This window comes from Numida meleagris, chromosome 1 (assembly GCF_002078875.1).
Source record: "Numida meleagris isolate 19003 breed g44 Domestic line chromosome 1, NumMel1.0, whole genome shotgun sequence".
Classification (NCBI taxonomy): Eukaryota; Metazoa; Chordata; class Aves; order Galliformes; family Numididae; genus Numida; species Numida meleagris.
In genome coordinates this window covers 46,355,936-46,373,072 of record NC_034409.1, presented here as the reverse complement: position 1 = coordinate 46,373,072, position 17,137 = coordinate 46,355,936, and the positions used below count along the sequence as shown (strand labels likewise).

Sequence of the window (17,137 nt, the reverse complement as noted above, 5' to 3'; positions counted from 1 at the left end):
CTTGGATGCGGGACTTGAAGGTATACTAAGTATGTTTCTGAAAGACACTAAATGGGGAGGAGCTGCTGACTCCCTTCAGCGTAGAGTTTAACAAGAGCAAGTGCTGGGTTCTGCATTTGGAATGGGGCAACCTAGGCTATACCTGCGCATTGAGAGCGGCTGGGGAACAGCCCCAGGAAAAAGAGTCTGGGGGTTGTGGTTGACACCAAGTTGAACATGAGCCAGCAGTGCGCCCTGACACCCCAAAGGGCCAACAGTACCCTGGGGTACACCAGGCCCAGCGCTGCCAGCTGGGTGAGGGAAGGTGTTGCCCTGCTCTGCTCTGTGCTGCGCGGCCTTACCTCAAGCGCTGGGTGCGGGTTTGGGTGTCACAATGGAACAAGGGCATAAAGCTATTAAAGAGCACGTAAAGGAGGGCTACCAAAGATGGTGAAGGTTCTAAGGGCAAGATGAGGAGTAGCTGAGGTCCTTTGGTTTGTTCAGCCCAGCTTGATTTTGCATGGTCCCATGTGGAGCCAGGAGTTGGACTCCGTGATCCTTGTGATCCCTTCCAAGTAGGGATATTCTGTGGTATTTTTAAAACTTCCAATTTCTTCACAGTTTTGAATTTGTTTAGTATTTCCATTTTATAAACAGTTCTGACCGTGACCGCTCCACACTGATATAGCAATTTAGAGATAAGGTTAAAAACAGGAAGAGGGCTGGCTGCGTTTCTTCCAATTATTTTACCCCTAGTTGTTGGTTCGTTTAGGTGAAGCTGTTATAAATACTGCCATCTATGGGTTACTTTTTGAAGTGAATTTGAGAAGAATTTTTCCTGGGAAGGATCAGTTGGCATAATTTAAATTCGTTGCCATAGAGATGACCCCATATCAAGAAGTAACAGGGAGCAGGAAAGTACTATTCTAGAGGAGGAAGGAAACTGGATATAAATCGTGGTAGCACTGAGAATGGAAATGGAGACTCATTCAATGTATTTCTCTTCTGAGTTTTAATTAGTATGGGCTTTCAAGTAGATGAAGCTATGTATTTCACCAGGAGATTCATCTTTTCCTGTTAGCAGCTCTAACATAAATTAAGGCCTGAATGCATCCTGTTAGATTTTACTAAATCAAGGTACTCTGGGTTCTTCCATTCAGATCTAATCTACGTATGTCTAAGTATGTTAACTAAAATCAGATTAACTTTCTAATTAATGACCTGTCAGACATCTTTTAGCAAATTCATTGAAGTACTGGCTTTTTTGGAGCCAAAATAGCATTAAATGAATAGCAAAGAAGCTACCTAAACAGTTAAGGCTTTCCTGTGTTAAGGACTTAGTGAGACATTCAGTTCTTTTGTTTCTACCCCTCTGAGTAATAACTTCCAGTGGGAAACTTCACTGAAAAGACTGAAAGGAATTTTTCTCTATTTCAGACTATGCTGTTCCTTCTATTCACTCCAAAATCTTATCAGCCTCCTGTTACAGTTGTGCCTGAATGAATGGAGATTTTCTCAGACAAGGTTTTGATAGGAAGAGGGGATATCTGGTACTGGTTCAAGCTATTCCATTGCAATGAAAGCCTTTACTTCCATTGTTTTTCATTTCGGGATAACTTTTTTGGTCATAAAAGTCCCTATCCTATGTAGTGATTTAGCAGTTAGGAGTTCATACTGCCATCTGATCTTGACTTCTTGCTGCCAGAGCTAGGAGAAAGGCAGTGGCAGACACGGCTTTCAGTAGCGTCCCGCTCTGCTGAGGTGATGGCTCCTTCACACTGACTTCCACCAGTCTTCTTTGTGGGCGTGGTCATTGCTAAACATTGTTTTAGCACCATTCTAACTGGCATTTCTGCACATCTTTTCTTCTTTGCATCTGTCTGCAGAAGAAATTTGGCATAGCAGCACCAGTCCTGGTGGTGTGCAGATGTGGCCTGTTATTTGTGGGTGCCGTTCTCACAACATCTTCCCAAGCACATGCAAAAGGGTAATGGAGGGAAGTTCTTGAATCTTCTCCTCACCTGCAATAGAAGATTGTGTCCTAAAACTTCAGCACAGGAGTGAGCAGTGTCTTACACTGCTCGCTTTCATCCTGCTCTGGATGGAGAGGTATGGGTGTAGTCCAATCTCCTTTCAATCCCAGCAGCCATGACCAATCCATCATGGGCCAAATACCTTCCAGCCCTGTCCCTTGTGGAAGTTTTCATCCATGTAACCTAATGCCATGTGACAGCTCTGTTAACTCTTGGTAAACCCTTAAGTTTTCAGAACAGCTGTATTTACTCTTACTCTGATTTATTTATCTATTTTTGATACATAAACTGCAGCTCCTAAATTTTCACTTCTATATTCCTGATCTTCAGCAAAAACAAAAATCCTGTGGCAATAGCTTCCTTTTCTCTTTCCAGGAAAAGGGTGTGCTCCCTCGATTTGGTTTGATTGGATAAAGTTAGCTGAATACATCGATCTCACTTATTTACAAAGGTGGGGATCTTTGGGGGAGGATTTTTGCCTTTATCTGATCTGGACACTGCAATCCTGCTAGACGCCGCTCTCCAGGCTGCCCTGTGGGAGCGTAAGGCTGCTTCGCACCGCGGCCGCTCTCAAGCAAGGAACAGTCTGGGGAGGAAGCATGCCACGATACACAGTGCATGTCCGAGGAGAATGGCTGGCAGTGCCGTGCCCACACTGCACGAACACGGTCGGATGGCTGGGAAAGGAAGCTGTGAGGCGGTACATAAAGAACAAACCTGATAACGGCGGATTAACATCAGTGGAAGAAGTGAAGTTTTATGTTCGGAGGTGCAAGGGTCTCGGCTTGCTGGATCTTGATGATACAGTGGAGGATGCCCTGGAGGACAATGAGTTTGTTGAAGTTGGTAAGTGAAACCGTAGGCGATGTGTGACAGAACGATTGCGTTGGTGCCTGAGTGGGCAGCTGTGTTTTAGTTCATCTAAAGGTGTATCTGAGACGCTGTCAAGGATTTGTACGGAAAAATAACCAAATGCAACCTTTGTTAGTAAGAACTAGTTAGGATTTAGAAGTTACAGGATGCTGTGTACAATCATCTGTGTATGATGTCATGTGTTGCTGATGATTGTTTGGGATATGGAGCATTTGTCCAGGCATTGGACTGTCCGGTTTTCACCTTTAGAGAACGTTAAAGAAACTACATGAATGCTAGTTATTTTCCTAGAGGCATACAAACACGTTTGGTGCTGATAACTGCAAATTATATTACTTACTGTTATGTGCTGTAATTAATAACATATTCGTGTATACATAGAATATGATTAAATCCTGTTCCTATTCACTTTGCCTATCTCTTCTAGTTATTGAAGGAGATATAATGTCTCCAGACTTCATACCATCTCAGCCAGAAGGAGTTCATTTGTATCCTTCTTTGAACATTTCCAGATGCACAGTTTTCTAGATTTCCACGTTCCTAAAGTGTTCCTTCGTTCTTAAAACGCTTTGCCAGCTCTAATCGAACAGACACTACCACATGTGACATCCCTTCTTGCCCTTTATTTTCCTTTACAGAACTTTCAGATATAGCAAATATCGAGAACCAGAACAGGTAGGAATGGCCAAGATTTGCACAGCTCAGTAATGGTCTGTATTTATCAGAGCTTGTTGAGAGTTCAGCCACTGCACTATTCATGACATTGGTGGCTGCCAGTTTTGCTGGGCCTAGAAATCTGTATTATAATTTCCTTATTACGTTTTTGTTACGATGTTCCCGTCTTGTGGATGAGAGTGTGCACAAGCTTCCCATCATTGCTGAGCTGGGCCTGTTTGGTTTGGTTTGTAACTCTGATCATTAAGCAATGTTATGTGTATAAGTATCTCAAACTAAGAGGTGGTTTCTCGGTGTAGTATATCTCTTTAGATGGCAACAGCTTAACAACGGAGGACTTGGTCAACTTAGGAAAAGGGCTCTACAAGATAAAGGTAAAGATTCTGAACAAATGTGGCTAAAAATTACTTGTTTATCTTTCTACAATTAGAATTACATGAGGATACATAATGCTCAAAATGCGCATTTTCTAGCTCACACCTGAAGCTGAAGCTAAAGTCAAGCAATCACGAGAAGTAATTGAAAGGATTGTAAAGGAACAGACGGGTGAATATTTTTATCTCTAACTATTAATTGTTTTTGTCGGTCACTTTGAAAACTTTCTCTCCTTAACCAGAAATGTATGGTTCTTGCAGTTGTTTACGGAATCACCACAGGGTTTGGGAAGTTTGCCAGAACTGTCATTCCAAACAGCAAACTGATGTAAGTTTCATATGCAGCTTTCTTCCTCCTTTTCTTTGAGGAAAGAAAGAAGACAGAACACTGTGGAGAGGCGTGTTGCACACTGCATGCTTATACTTCCGTGGCTAGACGAGAGGGGGCTGCTTCGCTATTTCTGTTTTGTGCAAAACAAAAATTGTCTTTGGAAGAGTTTCTTACATAACTCTTTTTGTCTTCATAGGGAGCTTCAAATGAATTTGGTTCGGTCGCATTCTGCAGGTAATGGGAAATCGCTCGGTGTTTTCCCTTTCTGTGCCGTTGATAGCAGGTTACTAACTGAGCCCGCTGCTGTTTCAGGTGTGGGGAAACCTTTAACCCCAGAGAGGTCTCGCATGCTGCTGGCACTGAGGATCAATGTCCTAGCAAAGGGCTACAGTGGAATATCCCTAGAAACCCTCCAGCAAGTTATTGAAGCATTTAATGGTAAAAAGATGCTTGTTTGTTGTTGTTGTTATGTTTATGTTTTCTGTTTTGTTGTTCTTGTATGTTTCTTCTGTTTTTAACTGTTTCTTTTAAGGATGGGCTCAATGAGTCAAGCTGTGGGTGTTATTATTTTGTTCCCTTGGCATGGTAGTTGTGAGAAACCAGGACTCGGTCCTCTTCAAGCTCATGGGTAGAGGCTTTATTGAAGAACTTGGGTGTGAGCAGAAATGTCAGGAAAGGTTGAGGCTGGGCCTCTGGGGACTCAGCTGACCAGATCAAGATTAAGCAGGAAGCTTCTCTCAGAAACAGGAGCTGAACCTGGATAATTTAGATCCTGGCTCACACCCAGTTTTAATGCCCAGTGAGGCATTCTAGTATGGCGATTGTGATCAAAGTGCATCTCCTCTTCCTGTGCAGGACTTGTTTTGGGGATAAACAGGGGCTCTTATCTGCACTGTATGTGAGTTCAACTTCCCTTCTTTTTAGCAAAAGTAGAATGGAAGACTGCTCTAACGCTGTAGATCACAGCTGTGACAGCAGAACCACATTTATATATGTGAGGCCTGAAGAATATAAGGCTTTGTGCTGCTTAGCTCTTCAAAAGAAAAGAAACAGGCTGGTCTCTTTCCTCCTTTTCCCTTGATTTCCTGGGTCTCTTCATTCCACAGAAATTTCATAGAACCATTAAGATTGGAAAAGACCTCTAAGATCATCAAGTCTAACTGTGAGCACCACCATGCCCACTAAGCCATGTCCTAAACAGAATTGTGGAATCATGAAGGCTGGAAAAGACCTCCAAGATCATCAAATCCACGCATTCATTGTGATGAGGCAGGGAAAAAGGCTTTGGAGATGGTTTCTAGGAGTTTTTGACTCAATGTTTAGTGGAGTGAGAAATGAACTTTGAGCTTTGACTGGTGGTAAGCCTGTGATGGGGATCTGAGAAGAGTGACATTTTGGTTGTGCCATGTGCTTATAGGTGCAATCACCACTAGCCATGGTCCTCTCACTCCTTACAAAGCTGAATTCAAAGGGGAACCAATTTTTTTATAAACTGCAGCTAGTCTGGGAGCAGGCACAAACCCTGTCTGCAAGAAGAGTAGTCCTATTTGTGCCATTGACCAGTTGTTAATTACAGAGCATTACTATGACCACCTTATTGCTGGCTTCACTGTTTTCCAAGGAGTATATCAAGGGGAAGCTCTAACAGGAGCTGTATTTGTTTTATTTCTAGCTTCCTGCCTGCCTTATATCCCTGAGAAGGGAACAGTTGGAGCCAGCGGAGACTTGGCCCCCCTCTCTCATCTTGCACTGGGATTAACAGGAGAGGGAAAGATGTGGTCCCCAAAGAGTGGCTGGGCTGATGCTAAATATGTAAGATTTAAGAGTCTTTGGATTTTGCGTACTGGTTTGTATTAGGACTCAGTTGTGTTTAGTTCCTCTACCTTGAGGAAGGTGGATCCATGAGAATGAGACAACTGACCAACATGTCCCTGAAGAAGAAATGAGTGCCCAGCATGTTACTATACCCAAAAGAAATACCATGCTATGTTATAGTGTGAGGTACTGCAGTGACATCAGTTAGAGGTGGGCAAGATGTGATACCAACTATGAAAGAGCTATTACTACATCTTCAACTCCATAAACATCAACACTGTTCCAACAAACCCGAGGTCAATTCAAAACTTAGGAGTTACAATTCAAAACTCCAGGAGTAACTGGAGATTTATTGAAGGCAGGAATTTATCAGTAACATTTCTACTGCATTTATAATGGCTTTTAGCAGATACAAAGATTAGGACATTCAATTTCAGAAAGATTAACAAAGGTCACAGGGAAATTTCATAGCAAACTCCTTTACATCAAGATGCTTTATAATGGAATTGATTTTTTATTACTTAATTGTTATCCTATCACTAATACATCAGCAGATTGATCTAGCTTTGAGCATCTCCAAGACTGGGTTCTCCAACGTCTTTCATGGTAGTTTGTTCTTTCGAACTAATCAGTCCTATCCATAAATATTTGAACACCAGATTTATTCGTGGATTGATAACCGTATCATCACAGTAGGCTGGAGAAGTAGCGAGAATTACATGGGGAGAGGAGATATGGAGGAAGGAGGCCAGCATGTCCCGGACCTCCCATTTTCAGATGTTAGAAGGACCTTGGCTCATTCTTTTATGAACCTATGTAAGGCAGAGCTATCATCGCAAGGTGTTTCCAGCCTTCTCTCCTATTACTCTTTCCCACCAGATAATACATGGGGCATGTTAATGGGCTGTGGCAATATCTCATAGTAGTGTTCCTACTGCCTTCTTTTAGTGATACTGGGAAACGCAGTGCTAGTTTAGAAGCCCCAAAATGCTGTCCCTTATTTAGCCCAGAAGAAAAATTAGTCTAAATTGTTTGTAATATAAAGCTCTTTTTCTTCCCTCACTTGGGGATTTTTTAAAATTTTGTTTTAATGTATGTCGTCAGTTAAGATTTTAAAGTTTTAGGTGTTGAATTACTGAAAAATATATATATATATATTTTCATTAAACTCCTTCACAGGTCCTCGAAGCCCATGGTCTGAAACCAATTACCTTGAAACCAAAAGAGGTAATAAAGGGTAATGTCAGCTGATGAAAAACAAGCTCAGTCAATCACTAGGTGCTTTATACTTGCAATTGAAGCCTGAGATGAACAAACAGACATTTTAGATCAAGTTTCAGAAAGGTATTTGAAGTCAGCCATGGGAAGGGATGCCAGAGACTCCATTCTCCAGCAGAGTTTATGGCGGCATTGCCATTGCAACTCCCACCTGTGTGGGATTCAGCACAAGTGCAGCTAAACAGAAGCTGGGACTGCAAGGCTTCAGGCCAGCAGATAGATAAGTCCCGTGCTTTCTCCTGCCCCCGTTTCAATGCCAGTAATGCAAACCACAGTAATGCAAATAGTAACAGTAGATCTATTCCTTGCGGCACCAGTGCAGATCTGTCCTCCTGGTTGCCAACCACCAGTTCACTTTGCTGTCACAGCCTAGAGGTTTTTTATTCACATATGTCCTCATTTTACAGCCTAGGCTTTATGACTTGTTACAAATGTAAATTTACACATAGTTTTGTACTGCATCCGTAGAGAAAATGGCTCTTATTAGTGGGTTATAGAGGTCTGAAGGATTTTGCTGTGGATCGCTTTAGAAAAATGCATCATTTCATTTTCAAAATATACCTCGTGATGTTTAGTGTGCAGCCACTAATCATAACGTGAGTGGATTAAGCTGTACTTAATAAAGTACTATCTTGAATGGGATTTACCTCTTCTAGTGTCACCCGACTTGACTTGAAATGTCAGTTCCAAACATGATGTTTAGATTGTCTCTGTGGTGACTGGAGAGGGACAGCCATCTTCCAAAAACGCTTAATCTCATCCCAGAACAGCTAAGAAGCCCTCTGAAGGCACTTCTCAGCCCTTTGACTGAAGCTAGAGCTCACGTGACAGACCTGAACCAGATCGCTGACTTCTAGGTGGTTAAAACCAAGTGAGATTAACCCTGCTTCAAGTAACAAGTTCACATGGGAACACTGCAGATATGAGGGTTGTGGAGTCCTCTGGTATGGGGCCTCAGAAGCCGTAAAATAACAACAGCAAGAATAGTAGCAGCAGGAAGCCAAATCCAGCATCTCCTCCAGGCAAACAGAAAACTCTCATGTTTGTTTAGAACAAAGCTGTACTTAGCTTTAACTGCACTCAACAAGTCTTTCAAAGCAGTTAAAACTTTTAATTTTGTTTCAACTCTCCATTTCCTTGTTGATTGTTTTTGCACACCCCATGATTTTAACTTCTTTGGTTTAACGACTTATGAAATTTAAAAAAAAATTAAATTCCATTTCCAAAGCACTTGGAAAAGACTTTCCGTTTTAAGTTTGAAGTAACATGAACTAAACCGCTTGATTGGAATCGCTGGAATTCCAAGGGTGTCTATAATGACTTAGTGGGGTCATGAACATCGACAATTTATGTAGCAAAGATACTTGGTCAAGCTGTGCTTATTATGATTTTCTTCAGGATGATCCAGGGAGCTTAGCAAATGTCTTTAAATAACTTATGTGAGAAAGAGAATTATCGTAGAGATAGGGAATGATCGCAGTAGGTGGGCTTGGTTAACATCTGTTCTGTCTTTGAAGGGTCTGGCTCTCATCAATGGTACACAAATGATCACCTCGCTGGGATGCGAAGCAGTTGAAAGAGCCAGTGCCATTGCTAGGCAAGCAGACATAGTCGCTGCCCTTACACTTGAAGTCCTGAAGGGTACAACTAAGGCCTTTGATACTGGTGGGTACTGGGCTTTTCTCTGTTTGCTCGCAGCCATTGGAGAGAGGCAAAGCCAAACAGTCTCATTTGTTTTGCAAGATATCCATGCTGTGCGTCCACACCGAGGCCAGGCTGAAGTGGCATTTCGATTCAGATCCCTTCTGGATTCTGACCATCATCCATCAGAAATAGCAGGTGAACAACATCAGCCTTCACCCTGCCAGGTTGCACAGGGCAGGTTGGGTCTTCCAAATCTAACACATTTGCTTTTGTGTGAGGAATATTTGGTTTTTGTCCCCTTGTTCTTCCTAGAGAGCCACCGATTTTGTGACCGAGTTCAGGACGCATACACAATGCGCTGCTGCCCTCAGGTAAAAATTAACTTTTATTTCCTTTCCTAACAATAGAAAAATGATATCGGAATTCCCACCTCAGAAACACGCTCTCCTATGCATTTTGTATGACTTCGTTAGAGGAGGAGATTTTATTTTTCTTCTCCCTCATTTCAAAGTTTCTATCAATAGCAATGTGTAATTTGCTGATTGCCTGCACACATCCGTGTTTGGATCTGAAAAAGGCCCAGAACTGGAAGCGGGGGGAAGCACTGGTTTCCCCATTTGCAGGTGTAGAAGAGTATTTTTTTTGCACTGATCCTAAGACCTTGAACTGGGGAAAGGTGTTTCCAGAAGGAGCCAGAGTGACAAATTGTTTGTGTATCTGTAGAGTCTCACACATGTTGAATGAACTCAATGTCATGAGTTTTAACGTGCAAAACTATTACATCACTGGAATTACTACAAGTTAGCTGATTAATAAGAGTTCTCATTTTCTGTGGGGGATTTTTCAAGTAACTGTCCCCTAATAACACTTATGGCACTGATGAAGTATCTTATGCTCCATTTAGGATAAACAAACACAAACAACTAAAGAATGACTCATTTAGCAATACCACCATCATAACAGAAAATCAAGTCTTTCTTTCAGGTGTCTAGGGTGGGTAGTGTCCCACAACAGCACTGATCCTGATTTTAAGAACAAATCCAAGGTCATCTTCGCATGTGGATGTAGAAACTGGGACAAGGGGGAAGAGAGCACCTGCAACTGGGTCAGCACCACGAAGGCGAACTATGTGCAGGCACTCAGCGCAGATGCTAATATCTTTTCTTCTAGGTCCATGGAGTAGTAAATGATACAATTGCTTTCGTGAAGGACATCATGACAACTGAAATCAATAGCGCCACAGACAACCCTGTATCTTTATATGATTTTATTTCTCTGCACAATTTTACCCGATCTTTTTTTATCCATTTTTTTTTCCTAAGTAATTATTTGTGTATGAGGCAAAAAAGAAAATCCTATAGACTTCAGTCAGTAGCTACCACTAGTTGCCATCAGTGCATGCAAGTGTGTGTTGAGGCAAGGAAACTACCTGTGATTTCAGTTTAGTGCACATTGAAGATGTACAAGACAATATATGCTTATGTTGAATTTGTAGAATGGTGGGGCTTAGCAACCAAATGGACTTAGATGGACGGTGACTTGTCATATGAAATATCTGGTGGTGCAGCATTAGTGAGACCCACATTCCAGGGCAAGATTTGTGTTCCATCAAGGAAGGCAGAAAAAAATCCTTGTGGTTCAGTGAGGCTGGGTTCTCCTCAGTGTTATAAAGGTGCTCTAACATCCCATTGTGAGCTGCCAAACATTGCTGCTTGTTACCTGTCTAAAACTCTACCTGCCTCAGAGAGAATCTACCAAGCAGTTGTGCTAGGATCCAAACACGTGTTTCTTTGCACCTCTAGTCATTCCACACCCTAAGTGAACACCTCTCTTCATCCCGTCCATTTGAAAAAACACTTGTCAAAACTGTGTCTACAAGTTTGGAGAGCTGAGACTGGCCTTTCATTTTCTGAAAAGTGGCTATGTAGATGTGATCCAATATATTTGCAAATAAAAACCTACTAGTGCAAATATTCCTTCAGATAAGGAAGATGGCATATCTGTCATGTAAGCTCTACTCATTTACGTTTGTGCCTTAACTTCTCCTTCAAGATGGTGTTTGCTGAAAGAGCAGAGACCATTTCTGGAGGAAATTTTCACGGTGAATACCCTGCAAAGGTAATTAAGAGAAAAAAGACATCTTTGTTTCTGCTTAATTTTCCTGTTGTCTGATTGAATGAGGAGATCTTTTATAGGCTTTGGACTACTTGGCAATCGGTGTGCACGAACTCGCTGCAATTAGTGAACGAAGAATCGAGAGGCTCTGCAACCCCTCGCTCAGTGAACTGCCGGCATTTTTAGTCACGGAAGGAGGTCTGAACTCCGGCTTCATGATTGCACACTGCACAGCAGCTGCCCTGGGTGAGCACTTAAGCAGTATCAGCAGGGCAAACCAAAGAACAGTTTATATTGAGGCAGTTGTAATTTCATAGTTGTTGTCAAGGGATCCACTCCTGTTTTCCTTCTCTTTTCCTCATGCTTTGAGCTGGCTGGGTGTGATGTTTGAGCATTCGGTGCAGCTGCAATTATTTCAGCTCAGGGTTCTTTGTTCTCCACTGCCCCATGAACACATTTAATGCTCTGAGGTGGACATTGGGAATGCTTGCATCTTGATGGGCTTGGCAGAGAGCATTCTTATGTTGCCAACACATGAGCTCCAGCTGAAATTGGTGAGAGCTATGGACCCAGCAGCCTGCACATCTGCTCAAATAGGGCTGTAAAACTAACAGTGAACTCTGCAGGTAAGACTTACATCTGTCCAAGCCACTCTATAGAACCCAGAGATTCTGCCTGAACAGGGCTGGTCCCTAAATGGGAGCACCTTTATTCCCAGTTTCTCACAGGTACACCACTTGTCTCAAAGCCAAGCTTAAGCACTCTGTCTCCATCGATGGCCACGTGCTTACAGCACTATGAAACACTACAGCCTGCAGGAGATTGGATTTCCCAGGGCTGGGTATTGGAGGAACATGCCAAAAATAAGCACTAGTACATTTTTCCTCTAGTACTCATTACCAAAACAGCAACAAACGTGCTGGCCTCTAGGACATTATAGTTCATAGGTTCAGGTAGCCCATACAAAAACAAACATGCTGTGAGTGAAGGGTAAATTGCCAGTAAGAGATGCAAATAACCAGGAACAGAGGGTGCCAGATCAATGAGTAGATAAATACATTGCAGAAAACTAGTCAGTGATCTACATCCAAAGACTGGCATTGGTGACTTTTTTCAAAGGCAATGGCAGTTTTCAGGGTGTTCCTTACAAAGTACTGAGCTATGACATTGATGCATTCTCCAAAGAGAAGCAAAGGTTGGATTCTCCTGCAGCCTGTGGTTGTGGATGGGCCCTTTTCCCCAGTCTGGCCATTGCTTCTGGTGTCATTGTCTGTTCTGCCCTACATTCCCTACATGGGGCTTTTGCAGTTTCAGAGAACAAAGCCTTGTGCCACCCTTCCTCTGTGGATTCTCTGTCCACCAGCGCTGCTACAGAGGACCACGTGTCCATGGGAGGATGGTCTGCAAGAAAAGCATTGAGAGTCATTGAGCATGTGGAACAAGGTAACAACAAAATGCGGATTTCCAGACAGATATTGGTGCCATTCTTTTCAGATGTTGTTTGGGAAAAATAAAAGGCTTAATTCATTAGAAGTAACTATTTTTATTAAGTATATACTTTTACAAGCAGTTGGATCTTGCTGACAGAAATGAGGTAAACCCAGGGCTGTGTTTCTTATGAAAGAAAACTGCTAACTACAGGCTGCTCAACAAAATTTTCCTCTTGTGCTTTGAAGAGCAGATCGCTCTCTTGCTTTTTTATTCCTTTATTTATTCATTTGGCAGAGGATGTGCTTAGATACAGCTATTAGTGGAAGAACACAGTAATACACAGCACACAAACACTGAACTAATTTGCCCATACTTGTGAGTGCTTGGGGCTGTGCGATTCCACTGCTCTTTCCTTATTAGCTGAAGTGGTATCACACCAGCTAGACCAAACGCCACAGAGAGGTTGGTGAAGAAAGCCTCGCCTTGAGCTGCACCCGCTCGACATCTCTCTCGCTGTTGTGATTTCTAGTTCTGGCCATAGAGCTGCTCGCCGCCTGCCAGGGCATCGAATTCCTACGCCCCCTGAAGACGACCACCCCATTGGAGAAGGTCTACGACCTCGTGCGCTCGGTGGTGAGGTAAGATCAGATAAACGCCTCAGGTGGGGGTCACCCACCACTTTGGAGGCCCGCTGCTGGCGGTGCTGGTGGTTAATGTTTGGCCAACATTCGTCATGGGTCTCATTGCAGGCCTTGGATGAAGGACCGCTTCATGGCCCCGGACATCGAAGCTGCTCACAGGCTGCTGGTGGAGCAGAAGGCGAGTGCTGGCTTCTGGCGGGTTGGTGGGGCCTGGCCATAGGGGCAGCTGCAGCTCCACTCCAGGCATGCCCCTCACTGTGCTCATTGCTGGAGCCAGCGAGAGCACTCCTCTGCCTGGGGCAGCTGGACAGATTTTCTGAGATTTGGTTTTCCGCAGTTTTAATGAATTAGGCCTAGAGATCACTTTCCAGACTTGTCCTGGCTAATAAACAGCTTACATTACTAAAACCAGGGAATTCATAGACATAGGTCCAATTTTAAGCTGCCTGGGGTCATGGTCCCACACCCCCCATCCCCAGGGAGATGGGGGCTCTCTGCAGGCACTGACCCCCATTCAGAGGGGCTGCATGTGCTCCCCAGCTGGGAGGCTCCTGGGCACGGTAGGGGAACAGGCATGAGAGAACAGCAGTGGCCAAAGGTGCTAACCCAGGGCAAGTGTTTGTACAGCTGTGGAATGGTAGAATCTCTCCTTCTTGTTTGTAAAATGTAACAAAACAATTCGGGAGAGTAACCAAATGGAATAAGATCCCAGTCCCTCCTCTGTAAAGCTTTTGCTCTGCAGCTGTCTTGCTGCCCTCGAAGAAGAGACAAAAGGAACTGTAGAACATTTTCCTCTCCTTTTCTGCCTTGAACAGCAGCCACCCCCGTTTTCCCTTGTCCTTTGGCCACGTCAGCTGCCATTCGTTTCCCTGGCCCTCTCAGGACCCAGTGACTTAATAACAATTGGCAGTGATCCTCTCCTAGCTGTTACACGCTGAGCATTAACCTGGCCACAAGACACAATGCAACGTTTTCATCTCACATCCTTTCACCTTGTCCCCCCAGAGCTGTATCTTTTTCCATCCCCTCTCAACTCCATGTGCATGCTCTTCCCTACCCCTCACTCTGGCTGCCCTGCTGTTCCTGCTGATCACCTACCACCAATGCATGCAGGTCTGTAATTCTCGCCTACATCCCACTAACTTTCCCACAGGGTTTCCTGTAGTTGGTGTGCTTATGTCTGACCAAGTATGAAAAATAATCTTTTTTTTTTTTTTTTTTTTGCTTCCGAATCCCCTGTTTCACTTTCTGATTTCACAGGTGTGGGAAGTAGCTGAACCTTACATTGAAAAATACAGGAGAGAACACATCCCTGAATCCAGACCTGGTTCACCAACAGCCTTCTCCCTGGGATCGCTGGAAAGGAAAACACGCAATGGCCACAGCCACGAGCATCACAATGAACTGTAACAATTGCTCTCCTCAGGTTCAGAGCAGACCCAGGACCTGTCCTGAGTGTGGCTGTTTCACCAAAACTCAATGGCGTTTCTTCAGGTGGCCCAAAGGAACCATTTGTCTCACTCAGGAGCACATAGCAGTAGTAAAGAAATGGCTCCCTAGTTCCTTCCCACGGGAAAGACAGCTTGGTCATGATAGTGTGGATTTTACTGAACACCCTGAGCTTTCAAACACAAAACATTCAGACTACCGCTGAAATCAGTGGATGTTTCACTCAGTGCCTTCTGTATTTTTGTCAGCTCTTTGCTTGTATTCTCCATTTCTCTGCCAAAGATATTGAACAGCTGATACTTGTTATTCTCACCACTTTTTTTTTTTTTTTTCCTTTGGCTAACTGCTGCAGTACCCTTAATTCTGCCATGAGCAAAACTATCTCAACATTTAACCCTTCTCCCCTTTGTTCCTCCAGCACTGTGCACATCTTATGTGAGGTATATTCTTGTATAACAAAAGCATTTTGGAGGCAGGTGATCACTGTTCCAGAACAAAAACATTGCATTCTGATGATGGACTACATTCAATGCAGCTTTCCAAGACCTATGGGCTCACACCTGCAATAAATGCAGAGAGGCTTCACATATGGCCACAGCAATGTGTTTTCCTGTCATGATGAAGGGCTTAAAAAGCAAAGGCTTAACTTAGAAATAAGTAGCCCAGGTGGCAAAGAGACCTGCAAAGGGTACTGACTGTTTCTGGGAGAGAAGGAGGAAGAGGAGGAGGAGGTGTGGAAGTGGTGGACTACTCACTGGGCATCTGCCTTGCTGCTGGCAGCCCTGTTCCACATTGGAACTTGTGTTGTAACATGCTCCGTGTTACAGCACTGACCTCTGGCACAGGCTCGGTGTGTTTTGCAAGAGAAGAGTCAGGACTTAGGTTTCCCATCATAGCACAGTGATGACATTTAAGGGCCAGTTAAAAAACAGCGGCCTTGGCAGTACTGACCTGATGATCACAGCCATAGGGGATCCAGTGTGCACTGGAAACCCTTCCAGGCCATCAGCCATGCTGCAAGGGGCAGCCAAATTACTGGTGTGAGGCCACCCACGTGTGTCTTTGGGGCCTGTAGTGGGAAGTATGTCACGAGCACGGGACTCACTCCCACTGGCAAGCCAGCAGGGAGACTTTGAACCCAGGCAGGAGAAAGCACAATTTGTGCAGGGTCCTGCCCCTGCCCTGCAGAGAGCCAGGTGATTTTTGGCCTGTCACTCCAAGTTACAAACATGAGCGTGGTGATGGGCCTGCAGCTCAGCACTAAGCAGACCTGGGAATTAGGACAGCTCTATGGTGCGTGAGGTCCCTCCTCTGGCCTCCCATGTCTCTCCCCCCTGTGCCAAGTCTCTCTCCACCCTTTCAGCTGCAGACTCTGCAACAAGCTTGACTCAACCTCCTGCTGAAGCTCTTCCATCTCACAGAAAGCCAGCTATTAATTAAAACCAGCTGTGATGATGACCTTACAATACACAAGCCTGATTGTTATACAATGATCTGGTTGTTATAACATTTGCCCTCAGCCTCAAGGTATGGCTAAATAACACAGCTTCTCCAACAGCAAAACCAGCAACCCTAAACAGTTCCCCACTGGTTGCTGCTATAACCTCACATGTGGGAAACGGCACCCAAGCAGCATGAATGCAAGCAAAACCAAACATGAAGAAAGACACATGGCTTACTTTTTGTATGTTAACAGATGACCCCATGGCTCAGGGAGATCAGAAGGGCATGATAAAGCTCCTACCAGAACTGAGTCTGAGGCTACTGTTCCATCACTGAGGGTCTGGTTTGCTAATGGCTCTGTCCGCAGTCCAGTTCAGATGCTATTGTTGACAGTATATTTTTTATGCAAAACTCTTCAAGCTTACCAAGTGTAGTTTAATGATTTTTTTCTTAAGAAAGGTAAGTGCTTTTTTAGCCACCATCCATTTGAAAAGTTAAAGAAAAGCCTCAGCCAGTGTGCACAGGGACGCTCCCTATCCAAGATTCTCTACTTAAAAACACTGTAACAGCTTAAAATCCAGAGCTGTGTCATCTTCTTTCTTCATACCACATCCCCAAAGGATAGTACGAGCTCAGGAAAAGTGTAGTAGTTGAGAGAGAAAAAAAAAACAGAAACAGAAGAAAGCTTTATAAAAACCAAGCTCTTAAGTTTCTAATTGCTCTTAGTAAGAATTATCCTACTTAGCTGGTCGTCACAAGCACATACAAACAAACATGTCACGTGTCACTTCAGATTCAACCTAAAATAAATGAGCTCAGGTGAGGTTTTTTGGAGCAACTGTACAAGACTGCAGGTCATCTTTTACATTTCAATGTGACTGGTATTTTGAGAGCCAGGCCGTAACCTCAATGCACTAACTGCCTGTAAGAGTAATCCCTAAGGTTTTGTGCATCTTATTTCAATCCCTCTCCTACAGCACACTCAAACTTTCAGCAACCCAGTGAGTGCTGTACCACTTTGCATTTTCCTCTCCTTTTTCTTATGCCTGCTGCGAG

General features: G+C 43.7%; 1 protein-coding gene across 1 annotated transcript; it reads left to right on the top strand.

Moving 5' to 3' along the window:
* On the top strand, window positions 2,524-16,696 carry HAL (histidine ammonia-lyase). Its single transcript, XM_021391880.1, has 20 exons — window positions 2,524-2,858; window positions 3,313-3,373; window positions 3,533-3,560; window positions 3,860-3,934; window positions 4,034-4,106; window positions 4,196-4,262; window positions 4,462-4,499; window positions 4,578-4,703; window positions 5,938-6,077; window positions 7,260-7,307; window positions 8,876-9,023; window positions 9,102-9,197; window positions 9,315-9,373; window positions 10,173-10,253; window positions 11,055-11,120; window positions 11,198-11,363; window positions 12,426-12,560; window positions 13,078-13,186; window positions 13,298-13,367; window positions 14,450-16,696. The coding sequence occupies exons 1-20, from the start codon at window positions 2,612-2,614 to the stop codon at window positions 14,597-14,599; spliced, it is 1,983 nt and encodes a 660-aa protein (XP_021247555.1). The 5' UTR covers window positions 2,524-2,611; the 3' UTR covers window positions 14,600-16,696.